At 32.5% G+C, this 27,526-nt stretch overlaps 2 protein-coding genes across 3 annotated transcripts in view; both read right to left on the reverse strand.

The window, feature by feature from the left end:
• LOC106057967 (lipase maturation factor 2-like) overlaps nucleotides 1-9,977 on the reverse strand; it is a 37,222-nt gene extending 27,245 nt beyond the window's left edge. Inside the window, exons 1-7 of one of the 2 annotated variants that reach the window (XM_056044079.1) lie at nucleotides 9,795-9,977; nucleotides 4,825-4,875; nucleotides 3,206-3,408; nucleotides 2,287-2,315; nucleotides 1,731-1,933; nucleotides 948-973; nucleotides 619-771 (exon numbers count right to left, since the gene is read on the reverse strand). In XM_056044079.1, coding sequence (XP_055900054.1) covers nucleotides 619-771; nucleotides 948-973; nucleotides 1,731-1,933; nucleotides 2,287-2,315; nucleotides 3,206-3,408; nucleotides 4,825-4,875; nucleotides 9,795-9,888 — 759 coding nt within the window. In that variant the 5' untranslated portion in view covers nucleotides 9,889-9,977. The remainder of the gene's footprint in view (nucleotides 1-618; nucleotides 772-947; nucleotides 974-1,730; nucleotides 1,934-2,286; nucleotides 2,316-3,205; nucleotides 3,409-4,824; nucleotides 4,876-9,794) is intronic. The other variant, XM_056044078.1, reaches the window with a different exon arrangement.
• A 5,995-nt stretch (nucleotides 9,978-15,972) lies between these two features.
• Nucleotides 15,973-27,073, reverse strand: LOC106057969 (di-N-acetylchitobiase-like). Its single transcript, XM_056043662.1, has 10 exons — nucleotides 27,051-27,073; nucleotides 25,858-26,025; nucleotides 24,020-24,176; nucleotides 23,317-23,546; nucleotides 22,723-22,903; nucleotides 21,563-21,657; nucleotides 20,573-20,719; nucleotides 20,332-20,413; nucleotides 19,805-19,951; nucleotides 15,973-19,440 (listed from the first exon to the last, which is right to left on the reverse strand). Exons 2-10 carry the CDS (start codon nucleotides 25,993-25,995, stop codon nucleotides 19,274-19,276), a joined length of 1,344 nt encoding a protein of 447 aa, XP_055899637.1. The 5' UTR covers nucleotides 25,996-26,025; nucleotides 27,051-27,073; the 3' UTR covers nucleotides 15,973-19,273.
• Between the last annotated feature and the right edge of the window lie 453 nt (nucleotides 27,074-27,526).

Consider the following 27,526-nt stretch of genomic DNA (forward strand, 5'->3'; position numbering starts at 1 on the left):
GTGTGATTTAGCAATTTAGCATTTGATTTTTATTTAATTTCGTAGAAAAATGTTTAAAATAATTTTCTCTACTGCTAATGTAATCATTGCACTGCGCTTTACTACCTTTTTACATATCATTCTAAGTTAAGGGATTTATCATTAGAAATTCACTATCTCCCAAAAAAGATTCTTTAAAGGTAAAAAAAAAGGTAACAAAAGCAGAAAGTAAAAGGTAATTTTGAACCTAATCAGTCAATATTTTGAAAGACTTGTTTGAAATAATCAGCAGCTAACAATCACAAGTAATGAAGTGTTTGTCTTATATGAAGTCTCCTTCTGTTACTCCAAAGATTCATTTAATTTTAATACTAAACATCAGACCCTTTGATTAATTTGCTGAAAGTTATAACAAGTGATAAGGCTGATGATGCAATATGAGCACTATTCACCTGTTTGGCTAGGAAGTTGATTCACTAGGCCAATAACTAATGCATCTTACATTTATGCTGTCACGTAGGTAAGGACAAAGAGAAGCTATTCACATACAACAAACAATCATTTTATGAAAAATATTGGTCCTAAACATTGCCTGATCATTTATCAAATTTTTAAAATCCTATTTACATTTCCACTTACCTGAGACCAAAAAGCAAAAGTGCGAAGAGATTTCACAGGTGAAAAAAACAAGAAAGGGATGGGAATTTCAATGACATAGGTGACTACAACTCCCAACTTGAGAAACCATTCAGGCAGATGATGCCAATACCAGGCAGCTGGCGTTGGAATACACTGTCCAAGACACAGAACAAGGTATTAGTTGTTGTTTTTTTTTATGTCAAAGACACAGAACAAGTATTAAAATAACTATAAAAGCTATGTTAATAAATAATTAAAACTATAATTTTTCAATGCCAAAAAAATTGAGTGTTAAAACAGGAGTGAAAATTTGAATTTAAAAGGTTTACCTGAGATTCAAAATGAACATTCAGAGCTGAAATAGAGGCAAGAAATCTTTACATTTGTATTAAGTGCAACAGTTAAAAAAACTATAAAAGTCAGTTATGATTCTTAAATGCAGTAAACAGATAAATGTTTAAAGAAATGTTAAATTCAAATAAACATGGGCAATGGTTTATTTTATACATATTAAATTTGTAACTAGAATTGAGTTGATAAGGAACTTTGCTATTGATAATTGCAAATGCTAATTTTGTGATAACTAAGTTTGAGAGAGATAAGTTTGAAGAGATTTCTGGATTTTTAGGATGCCAACTCAAGTGATTAGCTGAAAGTAAAGGCAGTTGGTCATCATGCTGGCCAAATCACAACCTCATTAACTTATGCCCATAGAAAGAAATGAATTTACATCATCCACCCTATAGATAGCAAGGTCTATACTTTTATAGTCTGATAATGAAGATATTTCATTGTTGACTGGATATACATTTTTGACTCTACATGTGTTTGGATTATAATTGTATATTATAGGCATATATATAAGTTTATATAATAAAGTTTTTGCTATGCGAGTAGCATGAACGCAATACAAGTTTCAAACCATCAGCATCTTGACACATTGAAATAGATAGAAGGCTCATTACAATGACAATTTTAGCGATGTTGTTAGTAATACAATAAAAGCAATCTTTAAAAGCCAGGTTTTGCAAGATAGTTTAAATTTTAATGGTGATCTAGGCAAACTAATTAAAAAGGGTCATTATAGCCAAGCAATATTTTGAATGAAATACCTGTTAGTCCCCACCACAAGGGACACTTGCTAGTCAGTTTTACAATGCCTGAAGCAAACATCAGCCTGAAAAGCAGCCACCTCACCAACCACAATGTAATTCCATCATGTGGATTGCCAACAGGCCAGCGACGGCCTAAGAGTTGAAGGTTAAATGGTGCAACAATGATTGTTAAAAATCCAGCCTCCAGTAAAAGAATATCCCTGCAACATATATATATATATATCATAAATATGTTGCAAATTTAACAAACTTTTGATAAAAATGAATAAGCTTACTAATTGGTCAGATTAGAAAATTTTACAAGTCTCTTTTTTACAACTTCAAACATATAGTCAAAATATAAAGATGGTTGCCAAGATAAGTTGTCTTGTGATTACTTTAATCTTTAATCATCGAATAGCTAGAAACTTCAATTATGTAGTCAAACTAACATAAGAATGCAGCCTTTATATGAACTGAAGTTACTGACACGTTTGAATATCTACTGACAGCTAAGTATCTGTTGAAACTAGTGAATTATTTAATAGATAAGTTGAAAAGATGTGAAACTTACCACTGGAACCAGAGAAACGTCTGACCAACCTGTCAAGTGTAAACAAATGTTGATTTGATTATTTACTTAAAATTAATAGTATATATTAAATAAATGTATAGACAACTTAAAACAAGTTAAAAAAAAACAATTAGTCAATGGCTTCATTTACATATATATATATTTGAAGCCATTGACTAATTGTTTTTTTTTAACTTGTTTTAAGTTGTCTATACATTTATTTTTCTTTGTACTGTTGTATAATATTCTATAGAAAGCAATGTGCAAAAAAAAAAATCATAATTATACATGCATAGAAATTCTGAAGTTTATTTGTGAGACAACTTAGAATTTAATATTGAATATCAGTCTATCCTGCAATAACCAAGTTTCAAAGTATGGAGAAAGGAGAAGTGTTACGTACAAGGACAGTAATTCTATCTTGTACAGATACTTGCTGTGTAAAACTTGAACATGACTCACATGCTCAGACTAATAATAATATTAAGGCTTGTTTTCGAGTCCGAAGATTAATGAGGAATGCAGTATTTCCAGTTGTTTCGCAGCCTCAGCTGTGGCCTACATATTTTGTCACATCAAGAGTAGGCATAACCTATGTCTGCCAGTGGTTAATTTAGATTTTCTTTTTGCTGTCTACGTCTGTCATTGGCAGTGGATTTTCCTTCGGTCTCAGTCTCAAATGTGTATCCTGTGGCCTCAGACTAATAATGTTACTCTTTAAGAACAAGCATCCCATGTCATTGATGTGAAGTTTATTTCTGTGGCCACAGTTAATACAGCTTAACCCTTTTTACTTTCACCATTAAAGTTCAGGAAGGAATCAAAGCTAAGTGGATGCAAAATCAATCATCAACACCCAAGACCTGAACTAATACACAAGTCATGAGGTTGACTTCATCTAGAAATTATACTTACACACCTGATACAACGAGAGATAAAACATCCACAGAAGTGTGAAAGAGATAAAATCTCTGGCTGTCCGGGAGGCCACACAGAAAAAGGAGATGACCATTCCAGCAAGACACAGTAGATCCATCCCCATCTGGGTGTCCAGTCCCAGCCTGGGCATGAGCTTGAGTAGTGTGGGTTGACCTTCCATCAAGTCCTGCCATGTACTGTCACCTAAAAGAATGGCACACATTGAGTCAGCTGAAGCCTAAATAATTAAGACAATAACATTGTTGGAATAGAAGCGGTGCGGTGGCTGAGTGGTAAAGTGCTCGGCTTCCAAACCAAGGGATCCCAGTTCAAGACCCGGTGAAGATTTTGAATTTTGGGATCTTTAGGGTGCCCCTGAGTCCACTCAGTGCTTATGGCTACCTAACATTAGTTGTGAAAAAGTAAAGGCAGTTGGTCATTAAGCTGGCCACATGACACCCTTGTTAACCATGGTGCACAGAAACAGATTATCTTTACATCATCTGCCCCATAGATCGCAAGGAACTTTACTTTTTTTTAAACCATTTATCTTCTGTACAAGAGAAAATTAAAATGATGCATGATAATCACATGGGTATCTCCTTTTTGACAATCATTGGCTAACTTTTTAATTTAATGCTAATAAATATATTATACATTCTTTAGAAGCTATTCTACTTCATTGAAATAAAAGTAGATGGTCAAAAAAAAATATTAAAACAATGCACACATAGTTTTCTGACAAGGAAATATTGCTCAAAATTGATCCTTATGACATGAAAGTGTGCACCTTAAAATTTCTGGCTTTTAAGTAAAAAGAACAGCAAACAAGAAAAACATCAAAAATACTTTGAGTTAAAAAACAAAGCTTAAAATAAGTGTAATTGTATTAATTAGTTTGGATCAGTCATGTAATTAGATTGGTAACAGATCTAGACTAACAATAATGAATCTGTGCAATTAGAAATATTTTTACCAATTGTTTTTATTTAACACAATTTCATACTTTTAGCTTTCTCAATGCGCTGTGATCCTACCACTTGTCTGGACCAATTAGGAAAGGGGGAACGAAGGGGGGATCTGGGTGAATGTTGCCGTAATCACTTTTTAAATGATTTTTTAAAAAGTTGTAGGACTTGAAAGGCTCAAGCCTCCTCGATGGGACTAATTCAACTTATACCACCACATTTGACAAGTACACTTTCTTTCCCTTGTTCGATACCGAACAAATTAATAACCAATAGTTGATTAACTAATTAATTTTTTATTTTTTTGTATTCTCCTTTTGTCTGGAACAAAACATTATGTGAAAAATTTCAACTTGATCTGAGATTGGGTAAGGGAGGAATAAAATGTACAAACTTTTACAAGACAGACAGAAAGACAGACAGAATGAGTTGATATAAGCTTTGTAAAAACAAGGCAAAAAGGCAGAGAAACCAAACTGAGATACATCAGGCACAACTTTATGCCCTGAATGCAATTAGTTTTAAGTTTAAGTTTCAAATTGGATTCCACAGCCATCATCATGTACGTAATAAGAAACTGAGCTCATCTTTGAATGTGATATATTTGAAACCTAAAATTTCTTACTTCCTTAACATAAGGTTAAAATCATACCTTCCTTTAATACCAATTTTGCAGGTAATATTCCATTGTCACCATAAAGACCTGAAAAAAAAAGACTTCCAGTAAGAATAAAAAACGTTTGGAAGGGGGCGGGGGGGGGGGGGGGGGGGGGGGGGGTTAAGTGACAGAAACAATGTTTAAAAAATGTAATTAATACATAAAAAATCAAATTTGCTGAAATGAAAATAAAATTTAAAAAAAAAGCAAAGAACAATGCATCTAGCAAAGCTTTAAAATCAATGAAATACAGGTCTATTTTGTAAAACCCTAGTTGTTTCTTATAGCAATATCTGGCTAAATCTTATATATATATCTTTATACTAGACATATTTTACCCGCGACCCACGGGTCTTTAATTGCGTATTACTGTCGATATGTCACTGAGAGTGTTTTTAAAACAATTAAATGAAATAATAATGTTATAAATAAAGTGAATGTGTAAATGTAAAAATAGTATGAATGAAGGTATCACATCAAAATAGCTAATCTACTTAAATCCATTTTTTCAAATTAAAACATTTGCTTGTGGGCCTACATATATTTGATTAAAATGTGAAATGAATAGACTTAATTTTGTATGTTCTTGTGTTAAAGTATAAAGTAGATCTTGAGGTAGACATAGATCTAGATCTAGACTAATCTAGAGTTAAAAATTGGCTTTTATAGAGTTCATTCTGTGCTGCGTGAAGGCTTTGCTCTGCGCATGCGTGACCTTTTTTCATGAATGAATATAGGCCTATCTCAACACGGCTATGCAGCATTAGCGAACAGCGAACGAATGTATTAAAAATGCTTTAGAAAAACAAAATTTGAATGTTAATTTGATTAAAATATGAAATGAATGGACTATAATTAGTATGTTCATGTGTTAAAGCATAAAACTATCTTTGCGAAAAGATGTTTTATCATCTCAGAGTTGAATAAGAGTTTTAGACCTAGGAATAGACTCAGTAGAGAGATATGTTAATGTGTAACCATTCGGTAATGTCTAATGAAAGAATGTGCAATGGGATATTTAAATTTGCAGATATAAAAAACGAATTAATGTAAAAATGCTTTTTAAACACAAATTTGAAGGTTAATTTTATTAAATAATGAAATCAATAGACAATATTTTGTATTTTCATGTGTCAAAAAAAACAAACTATAAGCGCAAAGTTTAGTTCTTAAAATTAGATCTAGATCTATATCCTTTCGATCTTTTCTCATGTTCACATTGTAAACAAAGGCTAGATCCATAAATACTATAGCTTTAATAGAGTTGGACAACTTTATTTTTTTTTTAGGGTCTTAAGTTTGTTTTAGGGCTACAATACATACACTATGTTCTAAGTTAGTACCCAAGGAACATTTCTGCCAAGTTATATCAAGATTGGTCAAGCGGTTTTTATTTCTATTTGTCACATACATACATACATACATATGCCTCACATTCTACTTTATAAAGTAGATATAATTCTCTTCATGGACTAACCATGCAGAACACCATGCTAAAGTCATGGAAATATAACTCTTTTGTTTATGCAAGTCAGACTAGAGTTACCCCAGTCAACTTTCGGGGTGAGAAAGCGAGGCGCAGAAAATAAAAGAAGGGTAATCAGGTTACCGTTTATTTCTATCAGTCGCATATTTCTACAAAAATGTCATCGATGAAACTGTTGCTCTCGAACTTCTCAAGATAGCTGTAAGTTTTGATTGCAAACATTTTGATAACTATGGGGACGCACTGTCCCTTTAACTTACTCACGGAAACACAGTCATACACTCTGCTCGACAATAATGCCTATATGAATACTTCCAGCGTTTATGATGGTGAGGTTGAAATTGTGGCTGTCTCAAATACTTCCCACTACTATCACTATTTACTTCAGAGAATGTCTGCATGACCCGGTCAACGTCTCTCCACATCCCTGCTATTTAGCGGTTGCATTCAGTACTGGAGTGTAAAACTATCGCAGCTGCTACCTCACAAACTATGATTATTCTCCTTATTGGTATTGGCATGACAATTAATAAAGCACAAAGCCACCTTTCAAAAAGATATGGCTATATCATCCAAACCTAGAAGGAAATGAGAAGGCTGACACACTCGCCAAGAGTGGGAGAACTAACTCTCAAATAAACTCTGCACTCTATCCAGAAGAAATGAAGAAATTAATTGTAAACAAAATAAATGAGAAATGGACGAGCTCTCATCTAAATCACAAGAAAGATGACGCTTACTATAAGCTATCCCGACAAGACCAACGTCTAATCTTTCGACTCAGGACTGGACACAACAGAATGCGACAACACATGTACCGGAAGCTCAAAATTGGAACCAGTGAAATCTGCCCATGTGGAGTAACACCAGAGAATGCCGACCACGTCCTCCAAAACTGCTCTCTTTGCCTGTATAAGACATTGGCCCCGAATCACCCCAATAGAAAGAAAACTATATGGAGAGCTCCCTGATTTGGAAACCACTGCGCAGTTCATCTCATGTATTGGTCTAGTCATATGAACACTCCAACATAACAATATGAATGAACACTCCAACATAACAATGAGAACGATGAAGAAGAAGAAGATCCAAACCTGTTTTCAGTCATAAACAATTGTATGATGCTCTCTCCAGAGTTCTTTTCATTCACTCACAGTCATTTGCCCAAATCCACCCCATTTGGAAAATTGTGTCTTTCAGGAAGTGTTCACCCGTCACTAAATAGTGGCGTATGCTATGCCGTGAGTACCACTTAATGACTTATGCATGTATCAAGAAATCTCATACTATCAAACAGATGGATACTAAATATAAAGCATAAATATAAATAACTAAAAAAATAAGACTTCCTGTATTTTTAAAGCATATTTTCTTTCTATTTCCCAAGTCCAATCAAGTCCACTAAAAGCTTGGCTGACCAGATAGAACTATGTATAGGTAGTTAGGCTTACAACAGGTGTGACCTTGGTGTAGTCGATCTACACTTGGCTAACTAACAAAGGAGAGGGTGTGGGAGGAGGGGGAAGAAAGCTTCTACTAGCAGAGTGCAGGCTCTACTCTCCAATGGAATGGACCCAGTGGAGTACTGTAATCCTTTTCATGTGGAGCTGACACCTGCATGTTTAAATAGGCTAGCCCATAGACATCACTGTGAAGCTAGGAAAAGATTTGCAGCACCATTATAATGTAGTGGGGGGGGGGGGGGGAAGACAGGACTGAAATAATGATCCCAAAATGTGGAACTGCTCCAAAGTAAAACTTTCTCCCCCATGTCAAAATAGGCTTGACCATAGACATTGTTTTGCAGCTAGGGAAAAAATAGCAGAGATGTAACATGGATATGAATGTAATTTGGGAGGGGGAGGTCTACAAAAATCATTTTAACATGTAGATTTAGACTAGTTAGGGAATGGAGAGGGTGCAACTTGTGACATCAATAATAAACAGAGAAAGGCTTAAGTGAGTGTGGAAAAAAGTGACAAAGAATTGATTGTCTTAATCTTTTGTAAAAGAAAATGGCTAAAAGGAAAGAATTGTAAGATTATATATTGATTTTTATATGACTTTTATATATACTGTGTCCGTGAAGTTTTCGCAATGTCCGCAAGTTTTTATTTTTTTTAAATTGTCCGTGAGGTGGTGCAGAGCCCACCACAAGTTAACTTGAATTATTTTTTTTAATAAACATAGGACTATCAAGCAGCAAATATATTATAATTATTAGTCAATAGCTGAGGAGTATTCTGATACTTTCACTTTTTTCCTAAGTCTAACCATTTCAGAGAAAAAAAAATTCAAGTGAAAACGAGTGCAGTGTAGTGTCTGCACTACGATCTTTACTCTATTACTATTACATTTATATAGTAAAGTGCGAAGCTCAATCAGCCCCGATTTGAATAGAGGTTCGAAGGGTTTACTTTTTATTACTAAAACTTTTTTAATTGAATGTTTACCAAATTACTACTATATTGCTACTGCGCCCACACCTTTTTTCTTTACTTCCAACACATACTATTTCCTTTTCCTTGTAAAGGCTAAGTTCATGATGAGGTCAAACTCAAGAGGTGTGGAATTATTATTTTTTACTACCCGGTAGTGAAGGAAATGGGTCATGGGCTTATGGCTATTTTTAAGTCTGATGGCTCTAAGAGACTATTAGAAGTTGTGGAGCATGGGAAAGGTGGCAGTAGATGATATTCTTGCGCCGGAGTAAAAAGAAAATGACTTCAATGTCTTCATAGTGAAAATTAAATCTATTAAAACATGTTTTAAATATATTTTCTTTGATCTGATCAAGCCTTCCATCAGCCCAATCAAGCTTGGTAACTAGAGGAGAAGTCCGATAGAGGAAAAGTACGCTTTGCGATACCCACCCCTACACCTCTTTGACCTCATATTTAATTTTAACTAAGCCTGCCTAGTGATACATTAAATCAGATCTACTTTATAGACAAAAGGACGAGGAATTCAGAAATACCATCAGTTTTTTCATAGATCAGACCGTAAATCCAAACGTGAAAATTGCTGCTAGCAGGCTTAATTATATTAATTCGATCGAACTTTGCACTTTACTCTAATTCTAAGTCAGTAAGTCTACACAGTTTACACATAACACACTCTAAGTGACTCTATTCTAGACCTAGACACTCTAGTTATTTTCAACATTAATAGTAGTATGTCTAGATCTATATAATATAGATCTAGAGTATATTCTAGATTTTCTAATAAAACTTTGTAGTGATTGTAGTGTAACTACAACGCGTCTCTCACTACTCATTTGAACATTTACATCCCTTATTTAATTTTATTTAAGTTATGACACTTAAATTAAGTGACTTAATTAATGAAATTAATGACTTGTTTGGTTATTTCACTTATCATTATGATTCATTATGATTATCATGATTATGTCTAGATCTATGTAAAAGAAAAAGTATGTTAATAATTTTCAATTTTGATTTTCTATCTGACCTCGTACCTGGTATCTGAATATAAAGAGAAGAAAATGCAAATAAGTAAATTAAAGACATAAACCAAAGAAAACAATCTCGAGTCTTGTATACAGTTCCCATTGTGTGTGGGTTTTTTTATTATTATTTTAGATCTAGATCTAGACCCTAGATCTCTATTTATTTTAGTACAAAAAAAAAAGTAAATAAGGGATCAAAGTTTGGAACTCTTCTTTACAATATGCTTAGTTTTAACTTGGCGGGTTCTATGTTTCCACTTATTTATAATTTGTTTTAATACACAGAATCTAATGTAACAGATTATAACCTACAAAAAATACCCAGCTTCAAATTATTGCATTTCTTATCACACCTTCACCTGTCCCATAGGCGTTGAACTGATGGGGCACCACACATGATCTGTTGACCGTCTGTCTTTCTCCATTCATATCTGTTCTTTATGCCTTGAATAGAATCTCTAATAGTGAATAAAGTGTGTTTTTTTTTTAAACTATTAGATCTTCAATGAAAACCATAAATGGCTATCTTTCTTCAAAAAGCTGTATATAGGCCTATATATCTATGATTCCATAGGTACAATAATGTGTGTGCGTTTCCTCGAAACATATAAAAATGGGAGATTTTGGAATAAAAGTATACAACAGTTTTATAAAAAGTGTGCCCTACGAGGAAGATGTCAAATAATGATGTTCTAAAAACCATGCTATTCGGAGACACTGCTATATGCTAAAAATTAAATTTAAAGTGTTACACAAAGGGGGGAAATACCGTAAGGTATCATGAGAAAATTAGAAACATTCGGTATGTTGTTCTACTTCTTGTCGAATCAAATAAAATAACAATCAACGTTTCTCAATAATATATAAGATCCACTTTGGAGATTATAATGAAATAGGCCTAAGTAAATTGACTTTGACAGCGCGAACATTGAACTGTAGAAGTAGCTCGATCCAGTGTTTCCTTTGGTAGGGATGTGGATAGTTTTAAAACACTTTGATGACGCCATCTCTGATTTCTGTGAAGAGAAAAATCAAGATGCAGAATTTTAAATTATTTTACCGAACTATCGATGCCAATGGGTTGCCTGAGCCAGTCAGGAAAACCAATGATTTGGCATAATTTATCATTGATTAAAATGCATGACTAGATGCATGACGCGTAGGATGTAATCGTCTTCTTATTTTAGCCTAAGTAACGTCTGTATTTTATAAGATAAGATATTAAGATGTTGATCGGCTACAGGACTGATTTCATACACACAAAGATGTCGCTAATTTTAACTGCAAACGACAAAGTATTATAGAATGTCATATGTTTCTAGATTCATCTTATACATATGATATTACCATAAAATACCATATACAGTGTAGTTATAGGTTTACCAGTTTTCAGACATGCATTATTTCAAAGAAGTATTTTACACAATCCAAAACTTGTGTCTTTTAAAATTAATTACTAAGTTGTTTTTTCCACCCAAATATAGTCACTGCGTGCATGCTCTTTCTTTCTTTGCCTCTGAAATTTTGTTCAGCATTGAAGTTAGAATAAAGTTGCGATTGACAAAAGCTAAATAAGAAGTTTTACGACACAAAGCATGGCAGCTTGGCTCCACTTGCTGAGATACAACCGATAATTTCATAAATTTCGATGCACTTTATTTCTGACTTAATTGCTTCTCAGAAGGGTCAGGAAACACAGTAAAACCAACATAATAATAGCATTTAACACCGGGTCTCGACCCGTTGATTTTTCCCAGGTATAGGCTATATATATATTTTATTCTGGCCATGCAGTCCCCACCCTTCCATTTTGTTTCCCACCTCCAATAAAACGACCGAAAACCTCCGCGCCTTTTTTTTTTTTTTTTTTTAAATATTGCATCGTACCGCTTTCCCACATAGTTTTCTGGCTGGATCCCAGTACCCCCCTTTTAAAATGAAAATGACACTTCCCTAACGTAGGCTTAATTACCATTTGCCCGTGAATTCTAGTATCTGTTACTGGTACGTTCAGCTTGTTAATGTCCTCCTCCGCCTAACTACTTTTGGCCCGTTGAAGTGTGAAATCAACTTATTTATAATTCAAATATTAATTTAAAATGATCTAAAGTGATAGACAAAAAAAAAGTAAAGTTCCCCTTTCAGACCTTGTGGTCTATAGGGTAGATGATGTAAAGGACATCTATTTCTGTGACATACGGTTAAAGAGGGTGCCATGTGGCCAGCACAACGACCAACCGCATTTACTTTTCCCCAATTTATGTCAGGTACCCATTAGAGCTATGTGGACTTAGAGGCGCCCAAAGATCCCGAAATTAAAAATCCAACTCTTTCACCAGGATTCGAACCAGGGATCCCCAGTTCGGAAGCCAAGCGCTTTACCGTAGCCTACAGCCACCGCGCCTCCTATTTACACAGACAAAATTGCTAAATATCACAGCCAAATTTGTTAATTATCGTCTCAGTCTATTCTTCGGCTTTTCAATTTTGTATTGAAATATTTGATAGGCTTGTTAGTCGTAACTGACTTCGAAAAGTGTTTGAGGCACATGTAGGCTACACATTTGAAATCAGGCTTAATTGTCGTAAGATTAGTGGCGTAGCTAGTCATGTGCGGTGTGCGGGCCGCACGGGGCATCACTTGGTGAGGGGCATCAAACTAAGGTTTTAGACATTTTGAAACAAATTCACTGCTATTAATACATTTTAATGACCACTGAGCAATGACAACGATATCAATATTTTTTATTCAAATTATCTTTTTTTTTTTAAATTGTAATCCTGCGATGTAAGCAATTTTATGGGCGTTGCTCAAAGACTGAAAATCTGGGTGGCGTACATAGTTCAGATGCCAACAACAGGTGTTTTTCAGCTGATCAAGCTTTAATTACCAATGCGGGTTCTGACATCTGTTCCTCCATGGTTTTCTAGGATAATAACAAGATAGATGAAGCTTTTACACTTCTACCAGTGACTCACCTTGGACTGTATTGGGCGTGTTGTTGGATGCCATTATCTGCTCTTACCTCTGTTTATGCTAAGACACAGTCTAGCAACGACGCTTATCTTTTCCTGCATCTGCTGCTGTTTGAAAGAGAAAAGCCAGGTCCTCTGCAAAGTCGAGGTCGTCTAGCTGTTTCCACTGTGTTGATGTCTTCATGGCTAGCAGAAACAAGTAAACAGCCTTGTCTGACTACTGTTTGGATTTCGAATGTGTCTGTCAGTTATCTAACATGCACGATTCTGCAAGTCATTCCCTCATAATTTCCTGATGATGGTTGTCATTTTTTCATGCACTCCATTGTGTCTCAGTAATCTCCAGAGTGTCTGTCCACACTGTCCAACGCTGAAAGACTGCACTAAACGGGAATAATTAATGGTCAACCTAACAAAAAAAGTTCCAGCTCCTAGAAGAGCTGTCAGATGAGACAATAGAACAGACATGACAGAAAGTGAAAGAAACAGTCACCTCCACATGCCAAAAAGTACTGAAACTGTTTTTATCGTGGTCCATGCGCTTTCCACTAAATAAGTGCTTTCTGATCCAGCTTATGTCTTGAGAGTGAGATATGTGCTGTTTTTTTTTTTTTTGTTCTATGCCAGCCAGTGAAAATACAACATAATTCATCTTGTGCGCAAATGTGTTATATAAATATATATTTCAATAAGATAATTAATTTACACAAATTTTCTTTTAAAAAAAGTTCTGATACTTGATTTTGATATACCAGAAAGTAAATGTAAAATCACAACTAAGGATTTATTTAAGTCTGCTAAATACAGACTTTCAAGACTTTTAAAACAATAAAGATCCAACCTCTGAATAGATTAATACCACTGATTTTTAATATTTATATATTTAATATCACAAAGTCCAAAAAGAAAAATATTTGATAAACGACTTAAATTAGAATAATTCCAACATTAACTAATGTAATGCCCATATCGTGTTATCTTGATTATACCTATTTGTCCACACACTTTGAAAGAAGTGTAATTGTACCCTATAATAATTAGATTTTGAACATTTAAAGCAAAACAAAACAAAATTCCAGCAATTAAGTTTATATTTGCATGCACAGTCAAATAATATGCACACATACTAAACGTATTTTGAAGCATTTTGCTTTCTGCTAAGCCTGACCATTGGGGAGAATTTCTTCTTGTACTTAAGAATGAATACAATAAAATTCTTAACAAACAAAACTACACTTGTACATGGGTACTGTTAGTTCCTAAAAATTGACTAACATATATGTCAGTTGTCCCCACAAGGTGAATTGAAAATCTAAAATAAAAGGGCATGCCTAAAAATGCTGGTGTTGCTTAAAATTGAAGCTGTCTTGATCACTTGACCAAGAATAATTACACAGTTTCTTATTGAATATCTGCATGCAAACAAATTATAAAAGATTTCTAGTGATTATTTAATTTGAAAATTAAACAAATAATAAGATATTCCACATTGGAAGAAAAAAAATCAGAGGGTGGCACCGCATCTTGCTTTAAACTCAGTTAATCCATTTTCAAAGACTGTTAGATAATAGGAAAAATTATTTAAATTTAACTAGTCTAAAAACACTATTTAAAAGTAGAAACCCTAAGTAAATACAGAATTTTATTGGTATATAATTTAATGCAGTAACTGGAAAACTTTTATAATGAAAGCACATTTTAAAATGGTCTAAATGTAATTTCAGTGATAAAAATAATGAAGAACTAGAGGCTATATTTGAAAATGCTAACTGGACAGACTTACCCTCAATGGTGTAAATGGGCCTAAAACAATACAAATAATTAGTCCAATAAAAAAGAAATATCTATTTTGGAATGAAATGGAATGGTAGAATATCAATTAGGATTTACATACAAGCTGCGCTGTAAAATTCAGTAAAAGGAAAAAAAAATATAACAAATTTTGTTAGAAAAATATATTGATTCCTGTTACAAGATATAAAATGAATATGAAAATTTAACATTTTGTACCTTAACATAAAGGAAAAGGCACAAGAACTCTTAAAATATTTAGCACTAGTACACCCTTTGCAGTTATATGGCTGCCTATTGTTTGTTATATTGACCAATAGATGTGCATGACTCTCAACCATGAAATTAATTGAATCATACCTCAGCTTCTTTTTATAGGGACTATCAATTTTGTGCTTTAGATTTACATTTTGAATTATCTAATGTGATTATTTTAATTCAATTAGTTTGAGGCAACACTTGATACCAACTTGATATGCTGGCCCTAAATTTGAATAGTTTTCTTTATAAGTTACATAACAATAACTTGGTTCGAAATTATGTATAGGAATCCTGTAACGTTTTATTTATTCACAAAATTATAGTAATATTTAAACCTTAAGTAATTATAAAAAAGAGTTTGGCCTTGTTCACTTATCAATTTTATGGCATTCATAAAAGAATATTTCACGCTATTTCACAATTTTAGGCATTTTAAAATCTATGCACTGTTACTATGGATATTTTTATCATAAGGAAACATTTGACTAAATTTGATATCTTGTAGTTATTTTTCAAAATCTATATTAAAAACATCTACCATTCAATGACTATTTATCTCAAATCTTAAAGCATATTTGCCAATGAAATCAGCATTCTATTTGGTTCAAAACTAATTAAGCAAGTCAAAATTGTCCAAATATGTCAACACAGTTCATTTTATAGTGTATGGTCACTTCCAGTATTAATGAGCAATGAATTTTTAAACATAGAGAGATTGAGTTAACAGTTGACTTATATACAGGTATCTATGTGTGACTGTACACATATATTACTTTCAAATAAATTAGGGTGCGCTACAACATATTTAAAGATATATGCACATTAAACATTGAAAACTCCAACTAGAAAGCTCTATAGCAGTGGTTCTCACCTCTTTTATGCTGGGCGACCCCTTTTTACAATCTCCCACTCTGCCGCGACCCCCACCCACACAGCAATAGAAGAACAGACAATAACAAACCATATTTTCGATGGTCTTAGGCGACCCCTGGCAAATCATCAATCGACCCCTAAGGGGGTCGCGACCCACAGGTTGAGAACCCCTGCTCTATAGCTTTAGCAAAAGTAAGCCCTTCTTAAACACTTGGGTCAAAGTAATCAAAGGCATTATAAAAGATGAAATGTTTCACAATATAAAGTCCATTTTTTTCTCTGTGGGTCAATATATCTAGGGTCACAGCTGAATATGTTCTATTTGAAAGCAACACAAGTCTCTCAGACTTAAATGGAAATTGAGCATTTTCATTCTTTTGAAACAGAGCACTGTGGAAAGCATCAACTGCATTGTTTTGGGTAGCAATTGCAATTATTTTGTTTTTAACCATCTTAGTTTTGAATTAAAAGCAATGAAAATATAAAAATTCATAAAATAAAACAAAACAAATCTTGTATAAAAATACAAAACCAGGAATAAGAATATTAGCATAATGAAACAAAGAGATTTATAGATCTCTATGCAAAGGTAGCACAATCCACTAACAACATGAAGTAAAGATCAAGAAAACATACACACTTCTTTAAAAAAAAAAACAGCAAATATCAATCCAGATTTTTTTTTATCCAAAAAAAAAACCTTCTTTACAATTAGAATAGCGTCTAAAGAGTCAGAAATTTAACAGCTTAGAAATGTGTTCATTTAGATTTCCGACTTTGTGGCAATATTAGCAACAAAAATCATTATTAGAATAAATAATTTAAACAATATTAGCAACTTTATTTGAAAGAGATAGTAATTACTTTATATAAAGGTAATTCACTATTTAGTTGACCAATTGTTTTTTAAAGTGAAATCTTGCAAATCAATGCAGAATTTATCCAAATTCTGATGGAATGAAAAGATGCTTAAAAATAAGCATGTCATTGCAACTACCAAAGAAGAATTTTAAATAATAAGAATTGTGTGTTCTAGTCTCAAGAAAAATGTACTGTTTTCTAGGATAAGGAGAATTTACCATATATTATACAAATAGGATTGCTGCCTGGTCATATGATATGTGCTCTAGACTGTCTTCAATGGTCCTAGGTTCAAATCATGGCCCTCACTTTCAAAACACACAGTGAAGATAAATATTTTTTTTAAGCAATATTGAAGGATGCTCTTTCATAAATGAAGATTAATATGCCCTAGCAGCTGGGGATGGCTGCTGGCAGAGGTTGAACTCTGGACTATCTAGATGATGATCCGAAGCGTACACCACAGGATCAGGCAGCTAACATGTCAAATAAGAAATATTTACTAATTACAAGCTCAATAAAATAAGACAATATTTACTTATTACAAGCCCAATTAAATAAGACAATATTTATTAATTACTAGCCCAATTAAATAAGACAATACTTACTAACTACAAGCTCAAAATGTTAAGGAGAAATGCAAATATAGAGAAATAGTGAAAAAAATATTGAAAAAACACTTTAACATGAATGCATTTAATCAAATTTTACTTATTACAATATTTGAAAAAAAAAACAACAACTAATTGCTACAATGAAATAAGGATCAATGGGCAATATTTCTTTTCCAAAAAGAAAAGATTTATTAGCATGAAGCCCAAGCACAACTCTATTTCAAAATAATATTATTAAAAAAATATATTGCCCTTTGATTTCTATGATTTAGCAGGCACATAGCTGTATTGAAATTTTCACAACCAAATTTCAAGTAAATATTACAACAGCAATTATCTGTTATTTCCAGACCATAATATTCATAAATGGATTTATTATAAAGAGTTACCAATTCTATTAATAGCACTCAATAGCATATCACAGTATTTAATTTAAATGGGAGAGGGGGCTAGATGGTGCATCATTCATTTCTCTCTGGAGTTACAATCCTATAATATACACACATTTTAAATCTATCAATTATGTACTAATATTTTTATTGATAATTTTTTAAAATATTGGATGATTTAAGAGTAATAGCAGTTTGGGACACTGAAACAACATAACAAAATCACAACTTTTAGCCACAGTTAATTGAACACTATCTGTTGTGTTGACAGTTCTTAATTCAGTTATCAACTTAGTTATCGTGACAGTTGTTATTTAGTCCTGCTAGAGAGCAGACACATTCTATGCTTATTGGATATACTATGACTTTCACTAAAGGATATTTCATGACATGTATTGCATTTCTATTCTGTGTCACTGCTAGAAGCGTATGGCTGGATTGATTCTTGTTTGATTATCTGTACTTCTCATTAAAATGATTGTCTGCTGACATTGGTGTTACTCAGTGTATTTTAATCTTCGTTGTGATATTACGTACGACTCAAGCTTCACACAGTTTTAAGCACACAAAACTACATACGTCAGGAACCTGAGGTAACATCTAGAAATACATAGGTGTTACACTTACAGCAAGTATTTCTACTACTACATTGAACTAAAATCTAATTCCAATATGGCTTGTAGCTAGAAGTAAACAATTCTCATCTTTGCAACCAATTATTTTAGCATAGCAACCCTTTTATTGACAATAGAGTTATATCCCCATGAAAACAAAAAATTATTAGTTTAGTATTCTTGAATCCTAAGCTCATAATTATATGGTGAAAGATATGTTTTTAAAAATAAAGATATAGTTTTTGATACATTTGTATCACAATAAGTACAAGTTATATGACCTCATTAAACAAATAAAGTATTTGTTGTCAGAAATACAATGCAATTGACAAAAAATAGTTTACACTAGAGCTAATATTATTTTAATTTTGAAATTAATATAAGCATTATACACATTATAATGTAATGATGCTGATGATTTGTGCAGTATTTTTCTACAAATTAATATTTTAATCATTTATAAGGCTTTTAAAGGTCAATTTTGAAATGCTTGTTTAAAAAAATTTGCTTGAAAATAATCTCTCCACTTTGTAAAAAAAATATACATATAAACTTTTCTTTATTATCTAACATAATACAGACAGAGAAAAAAATGATAATATAAAATATTAAGTTACGCAGACAAACCTTAAAATTATACTGGAATTTGCTAGTTAAAGAAAAAGCCAAATGATATATTGGCAAATGAAAGCACCTTGGTCAAAAAAAAAAAATAAAGCAATTTAAATGACAAATATTTTGACTCAAGAAAATTTTCATATATGTTCTTTTTACCTTATTTTATTTTTTGCCCCTCTTTTATTCAGATTGAACCTTTTTATTTTTTTTTGCTACAAAGATGTAGACAATTGAGGATTGGTTCTCAGATCTGATATAATGGTTCACAAAAAAAAAAGGAATATTAAAAATGAAACAAAAAGAATTGTGACCTTAAAAAACAAAACAAGATGCAAAAAAAAAAAAATTCATTAAACTAACTATAATTTAAAAAAATAATCATGTTAGAATATAATAGCAACAGTAAAAATCTTGCAAACTAAACACATTTTCAATAGAAACACCAATGGAATGTATGACATAATAAAAACTTGCTAAAGAGGTTACAGAGTTTACAATGTAGGGTCTTCATCAAGAAACTCATCTACATTAGCCCCACCATCACGCGCAAAAGGTTGTCGTGGTTTCTTGACCCTTTTCTTCAAAGCTAGACAGGTGAACAGAGTGCCTAAAAATGTCCCTACCAGCAAACAGCTAACTGCTACAGCTGCAACTGTATCTGAAGTGGCAAACAAAAAAAATTTCTTAACGGTTGTAAGAAAAACAAAAACAAAGCAATAAAGAGTGGTAGAAATAAATTCTGGTCAAATGTATTGTTAAAAATTAAATGCAGAATAATTAATAATTTAGAAAATTTAATGGGAAAAATTAATTTAAAGCCAAGCAACAATGTCTTTCAAAAATAATTATCTTAATAATAATGACACTTAACAAAGTAAAGTTAGTTTATAGAATCATAAAATGAATAGTTTCTAACTCAATTTTAGAAAAAAAAAAAAAAATCTAAAACTTTTTCCCTCAAATTTTGCAAATATAATTTTTAAAGATTTTCAATAGAAAATAAAATTAAGCAAAACAAGCACCTGCAACATGAAAGTCTGCTCTTATGGGTTCTTTCGAAACACTCAAAATGATTTCATGTGTTAGCCAGGACCACACTTCCTCATCATTGACCAGAGCATTGGGAGACATTTTTGTGGACAGGTCATCTCCGTACATCACTGCAACACCTTGTATACCAAAAAAAAAAAAAAATTTAATCATTAAAAAATTTAGAAAGGTAAGAAGAACAACGATTTCTGATTCCAATAAATTCTTAAAGACAAAGAAGCACCTTTAAGTATCTAATAGATCTAGGTGGCATAGTTCCTAAAACATATTATAATACCTCTTTTGAGGATGAAAGCTTTGTGTGAAAGCTTTTCTAAATATTTCCTTTAAATTACTACGGATTTTTACTGAACCAGTAATATTTGCAAAATACCAATTGTATTTTTAACGCTAAATTTACGTATTTATTATCATAATTCTAGAGTGTTTTTAATAAAACTAAATGGGCAAACCATAAACTACATGGAGCCAAGCTGACCAAAAAAAAAATACAAACTACCTTTTAGGTCCATTTCATGTGCCACTCTGTATTTACCTAGCAAACTCAACTTATTCTCAAACCAAATTTGATGTGAGCCATTCTGATAATATACATATAGATTAAAAGTTAACTGAATACAAATATACACAATTATTTTCAACTTGACATAAAATAAAATGTTGACACTTTTATTTATATAAATAGTATAAAGGCAAAGGTTTAGGTTTAAAAAAAAAATGTTTCAAATCTAATCCTTTACCTTGTTAGTATAGAATGGTGCTGCATAAATGGCACTGTACTTGGCTTCATCCATTAGTTTCCTTGGGTCCGACATTAGGTCAGCCAATGACATCATCTTCCTGTTCACATTGCAGTCATTAGTCTTGCCAATGATACAGACATCATTCTGAAAAAGAAAATCAAGGACATTCTAGATTGTGATGGTAATTGTATGTCTGAATCTGACATGTTATTAATTAGTTATTTTATTTCATTTAGAAATGATGCAGACAACAATATGCCAGGGAATACAAATCTAGTGCATTTTTTTTTTAGAAAAAAGCACCTGACCATTGCAACTAGAATAATTTTTGATGAAAAAAAGAAGGTATATGCTTGATAACTCTTTCTTTTGTGTCAGTATCAGATTAGATTGAGACGGTGTTTATGTATGACAAATGACTTGCCTTCCTTCAACTACTGTAAATACAATGTAGATTTGGATGGTACAATGTTAAATTTAGCAGCCTACACATGGATATAGAAGAATGTGAGGAGGAGATATTGTTTAATGGTTGTTTTATAAGTTTCAGACACTCCTACTGGCCTATAGAAATGGAGATTATTACGTCCAGGCCCAAAGACTTCTGCAGATTGGCAGAGGATGACAGTCAATATGAAGACAATCTGAAGTGCATACCACACTACCTGATATGTGCTTTTGGACATTATGGCTGGTGTTGGTTGTAACAAGTTTCTCTCAAGCATCCTTTGCATGCATTTAATGAGCTACCTATAGCAATCAATGTGACTTGGTGTTTTGAAACATTGTTTTAAGTTTTCAAACTAAATTTTTTTTATTACTTGATAATAGATTGTGATGCACTCACAAGACCCGTTGTATGGTCAAGAAAGTCAAATGAAAGCTAGAGTAATTTTATTTTAACTTCTTAACCGTCATCTCAGGTCATTTATTATTTTAAGTGGTAAAATCTGTCCGTGGAACAATCTTTAGAACAAAACAGCTCACCTCAATATCAGTGCACAAGTAGTCATAGCCATGCCAAGGTATACCAAGTATAATACTGCTGTATGAAATGTGATGGGAGACATACTCACTGATACCTACAAGGGAAAAACAAAGTTATAGCAAAGTTCATTAAGATTAGTCTGGACATTGTTGGCAAAGAGGATAACACTTGAATTTAGCTGAGTTCAGAAAAAGTTAGGCGCAGAGCTTCTTTTTACAAAGAAAGAGACATCAAACTTGATGAATCAAAAGAAAACTATGGCTAAAATAAAAGAAAGGTAAAAACCTTTTGGCTATATCAATGGGGCTTTAGCTCAAAATCTGAATCAAGCTGAGTTGTGTTTGATGAGCACCTAAAGGCAACACTGAGACCTTCTTCCAGATACGCTCTTCCCCACTAGTCCACATAAAAGATTGGACCATAGTGCAATGAGCATACCATAATTATGAAAGATGCACTATACAAAAGTAATTTTTTAAAAAAATTTAACCCATTATGAAATAGCTTTATTTGCTATTCATGTTACACAACAGATAGATAAAAAAAAATATCTTTAAAGCCACATAAATTCTACACACTTCATTAATAATCAAACTCCAAACTATGCATAAAATATACTAAAGCTTAAACTTATATTACCAGTGTTATGGCACGATTAGGAAGTAGTTATTTGTTTTGGAAATAGGGGAAGTTTTGACTTAGAGACAATGAAGTGACTGGTAAAAACAATACTAGCTTTTAGGCTGAACAAAATATAAGCAAAATATAAACAGATTATTTACAGGACACCTTAGACATAGGAAGCCTTTTATGAATGTAGAGAGTTAGCTGACATCTGATGGTTCGACATTCAGTATCAGAGTCGACTAACTTATATCGATTGTTAGGCCTTTCACTGATGTAATTGGATTTAGTCGAGTCTTACCATCATTTGGTTATTTGCATTAGCGGAAGCACCTAACACTAGTATCTTAGCTCTATCTTAATAATGTTAAGGTTTTAAAAGGGAATTTTTTTTACTTTCAACTAATACCAACACATTGAAAAGCTTCATTATGATGTCAAATTCTCTGACTAACTAAACAGTGGGAAAAGGCTAACAAAATTAAGAATCAATTCTTTAGCTTAGAAATAGCTACCTTGCTAGAATGGGTCTTACCATATAGAAGTTTAGCCAAAGGAATAGTTGCTTTGGCCCTACATTTAACACCTGCTACATCAGTGAAGCTGTCAGGATTAATGATGTACTTTTCACACCCATCTGTTGACAAAGTAGAGAAGTCACAGTGATCATCGTCTTCCTCAGAACATGGCGGTTTCCAGGGTATAATACAGTTGATCTATAACACGCAGATGTGATAAAACAATTGTTTTTTTTATGCCAAAAACAATTATTACAAAAAAAATATATCTTAAAATACAAAGTAGGTAAGCACACAACAATTGATCAATAAATAGGTGCATATATCCAACATATGTGGTTTTATTGATTTCATCAATATTTTATATGGATATAAATGGAGATGGTATTCAACCATAAAAATTAAAACAAGTTAACAATCTAGGACATTTTGTCAGATTATAAGATAACTTTATTGGTCCAAACAAATGGAAATTTGTTTTGATTACCATTGTCCACTACAACGTTACTACTATAACTATCTTATTTCATTTAATCCATTTTGTAAAAAAAAAAAAAAAAAAAAAAAAATATTAAATAAATCTAATAAAAAAAAAAATTAACAAAAATTACCTCTGCGGAGTAGTTTGACAAATCTTTAATCTTAGTACCAACTCTTTTTAATATAATGGCCATCTCCTGGTGATCTTTTTTAGTGCTGTTTACATCAGATTTAAAATAAGGCATTAGATTAACCACCACAATGTCAGCATACCAGCTCTGCTGTTTGGAGACTACAAAATCAATCCATGACTTTGATTCATTCGAGACGGAATCAATCTCTCCTGACAAATTCATGGAAACTAAAAAAAAAAAAAGAAAAATTTTGTACTTAGCAAAACAGCATTTATCAATATTTTAACCTAATTAGGTCTAGGAATTCTTCTTTTATTTCATATTGTAGTGAGATTCTTTTCACTAGTTCAATTTCTGTGGCATTTTATGTCTTGAGAGACTATCTTTCCATTTACAAATAGTTTGATTTAATCAAAGTTTAAAGTAATTACATTTGATCATTTAACTAGTTTGATATACTCAACGTTTCGAGTAATACATTTGATCATATAACTAGTTTGATTTACTCAAAGTTTAAAGTAATTATATTTGATCATGGCCACTAAGAAAGTACAAGAAATGCAATCAAGATTTTTTTTCAATTCATATTCAGCCAACTATAAACAAACAAAAAATTTTGGTTGTTAAGTTCCGAAAAAGTCTGTATTTAAAGTCCTAATAAATCACCTGTCTTTCTACACTTGGTTCCCAATCAACTTACCAGTGATAGCAAACTTCCGTTTATTTCTATGTGTCACACACATGGCCGAACTGTGGGACTCATTGTTCACACTGAACTCTTCTGGAACAACTAGGGCAGTGATTGTATTCCAGCTCCAGGTCTGGACATTAGATGCCCCTCTGCTGAACACATAAACCTAATGAAGAAACATACAATGGTTTGTACAAGCTTAAGGATGTAATTATTTTTATTTTGAAGGAACTGCTGTAATTTATAGGATTGCAGATATGTAGCCTGAACAGTTTTTGTTAGGCCACTACATCAAGATAGACTTTTGAGAAGTAGCAGGTCCACTCAAAAACTGGACCCCTAAGCTTCTTTTGGTTAACAGCTATGATGTTTCTGTTTCTCAGAATTGATTAATTTAAATAACAGAATTTTAAAGATAATAGGTACAAATGTATCTATTGCAAAAGACAGTATTTTTTTTTGTAATTCAAGAGCAATTATATTATATATACACACTTTTAATTTTCAAACTCAAAATTGTGTACATATGGGATAAAAGTTTTTTTTGAATAAGTAGATTTACTACTATCTTGTGAAGATAGACAACTGATATGAATGATGAAGGGACAGAGTGTTATAACAGATAGATAGAAGATGGCTGCCTGGTCGTGCGGTTTGCGCGCTGGACTGTCGTTCGGATTTATCGATGGTCGAGGGTTCAAATCCTACCCGCTCCCATCCCCCGTCGTCCTGCGGGAGGTTTGGACTAGGAAGTAAATTATCTTCAACTCTGAAGGAACATCCAAAACATGTAAAACATTTTACAAACAAACAAACATTTTACAAGTCATTATTTTTTCTGGATATTTACACCTCATTTCCTAAAGACAGATATTAGATTCTGTTTCTAACAAATCTTAATTTTGTAGGTTTCTAGCTTACAGAAAAGTGAAAAAATATTCACATAATCATTTATGATGTCAAAATTATATAGTCATTTATCACGATCTTCACTATTTCCATGAAATTGCAAGTTTTCTATTAACTTTTCCTACATAGTAAAACTGGGCAAACACAGGTATTCACTGTTTTTACATAAAAAGTATTTTAAACTTATTTTATATAAATATAATTTTAAAAAATAAATTTTATATAAAAAGAAGTTCTGTTGCAGGATTAAACAACTGTGATTAAAATATTTCTTTTTTGCTTCGTTAGCCAACAACAACAACAATGTCTTTTTTTGTTTGTTTGTAGCTGATTAAGGCTTCATCCCACCTCCCCAAAGTCTTATTAGATGCCTATATTTTTAATACAGTCAACAGGGTTTCCTAGATACTGTTGACTATTGATAGTCTGACACTTTTTAGCCCGACACATTCAGTAACCTGACCCGGAAATGATATATATAAAAATACAATGTATCAGCTAAAGATGAATGTTGTGACAGGCACATCTCACATCTTTTCATAGGGAGAAAAAAAAACTCTTTGTGATAAAAAATTGAAGGTGGCACCAAGAGAAAATGATCTGTCTTTCACATCTATTGTTTATTTTATAGCCTTGAAAGTCTAAAATAATTTCTTATTACATCATAATTAGAATGTTCTTGACATATACGGTTAAATTCTTTGAAATACAGCTAACCTTGGTCCTTGGTAATCTGAACTTTTCGGTACAACCAGACAAGACCCCACCCACCCCCAGTCCACTCTAATTATCAAGATTCAACTGCATAATATGTATTTCTATTGTAAATGTCATGTAACCTACCACCATACAGGCATACATCTCAGAGTTCTATTAGGTGTAGGTTAGGTCTTCAATTAGGTTTACATATATTTAAACAAACAAACAGTGTCTCTTACCTCCTTTTTATCCTCATAGATAGGTACAGTTTGTGGATGTTCACAGTCTGATTTGCGTTGGCATGGGCAAGTGTGAGCTTCCAAAGCAAAGTACAGCATAAGAAATGCAACACAACCCAGTGATTGAACGAAAATCATTTTTAATTTGTTATTGTTTTTTTGGTTTACCTGATGGATCCAGTTTGAACAGTAAGATTAATAGAATATTCAGACTAGACTATAAAAAGAACTAAAATGTTAATTAAAATAATTCAAAGTTATAATGTGGATAAATTCTCATTTACTGTAATAGAGTCTAGACAATAGTGACAGCTATAGTCCGTCACATAATAAATAATAGTTGATATAAATATATTTATATAGAATTATTGAATTATAGATTCTAGATCTAGACTAGTCACGACTAGTGATTTATAATTTTAAAATATTATATTTAATTTATAGATTTATAAATAATTTAGATTAGATTAGACTTGATTAGACTGATTTATTTAAATTATTAATTAGATTAGTCTACTTGAATCTTGTCACTACCACAGTACCAGGTATCACTAGACTCACTAGATTCTAGATTACTGATTACTAGATTGGTGACTAGATTTTGACTAGATTGTCACTAGATTGTGACTAGATCATTAGATCTAGATCTATAGATTTAATAGTTAATAGATCTAGACTAGGCTCACTAAGCTAGTTCTAGACTCTTAGTCTTGAGTCTAGTTTGTTATTTGACACTTTTACTTTGTGTAACACAAATAATGAAATATTCATTCTTAGACTTAGACTACTTAGAGACTTAGATGCTACACTACACTCACTACTTGTCTACTAGATCTAGTACTACGACTACAGTCCAGACACTTCAGTTCAGTCAGACTTCACACTGACACTACTACAGGTAGTAATCTAGTAACACTAACACTACTTCACTACACAGTGACTACAGTGTGACTGTCTACACTACTGTCACTACTACAGTCTATAGTCTACAGGTCACAGGTACTCTACGGTACACTCCGGACGGAGGTACAGTCAACAGTGTCTACACAGTTAACACAGACTACAGTCATAGAAGAGAAGATCTATCTAATCTAGATGATAAATAGTATAATTAATAGTATGTAGATCTAGAGTCAGACTATTAGTATTACTATAGACTATAGTATAGTGAGTCTCTAGACTCTACTCTATACTTCTATAGTCACTAGAGATAACGTGATTATAGACTATAGAAGACTGTACTCCATACCAAATCGATTTGATTATTCTTTAGCGACACTTCCTGATGATCTTCTTGTTATAAATTGTATATGTCGGTGACTTGCGGTGTCTATAGATCTAGATCTAAGTATTTTTATTCATAAAGCTTTAAAATTATTTAAAATTATTAAAGCTTTGGAAATTTTAAGAGTTTAATTAGGGAGCTCTTTTTTTTTCTTTGGGATGTCCTCATCTGCATTCCATTGAAAGATTTTGAGACTTTTATTTGTGAAGTGTTGGCCAGAAGTTTGTAGGCCTACGTTCTGATCACTTTTTTAATTCTGTTGGCTTCACAAGCTCATTTGGAGAGTCACACATAATAGTATTATATGTACATTTGCACACTAGCGCGTCAGTGCAACACCGCTTGTGTTTACGTAATAAATGGAGTTCCTAATATGTCTTCCCT

The sequence above is a fragment of the Biomphalaria glabrata genome, chromosome 10 (assembly GCF_947242115.1).
Source record: "Biomphalaria glabrata chromosome 10, xgBioGlab47.1, whole genome shotgun sequence".
Taxonomy (NCBI): Eukaryota; Metazoa; Mollusca; class Gastropoda; family Planorbidae; genus Biomphalaria; species Biomphalaria glabrata.

What these genes read in the sequence shown, in the direction of transcription:
- LOC106057969 (XM_056043662.1), bottom strand. Translation starts at nt 25,995, where the DNA reads ATGATTTTCGTTCAATCACTGGGTTGTGTTGCATTTCTTATGCTGTAC. An exon ending in TGTCAAACTACTCCGCAGAG is followed by an intron (nt 22,904 to 23,316) that starts GTAATTTTTGTT and finishes TGCGTGTTATAG; the next exon opens with ATCAACTGTATTATACCCTG. An exon ending in ACTTGTGCACTGATATTGAG is followed by an intron (nt 20,720 to 21,562) that starts GTGAGCTGTTTT and finishes TTTCTTTTTCAG; the next exon opens with AATGATGTCTGTATCATTGG.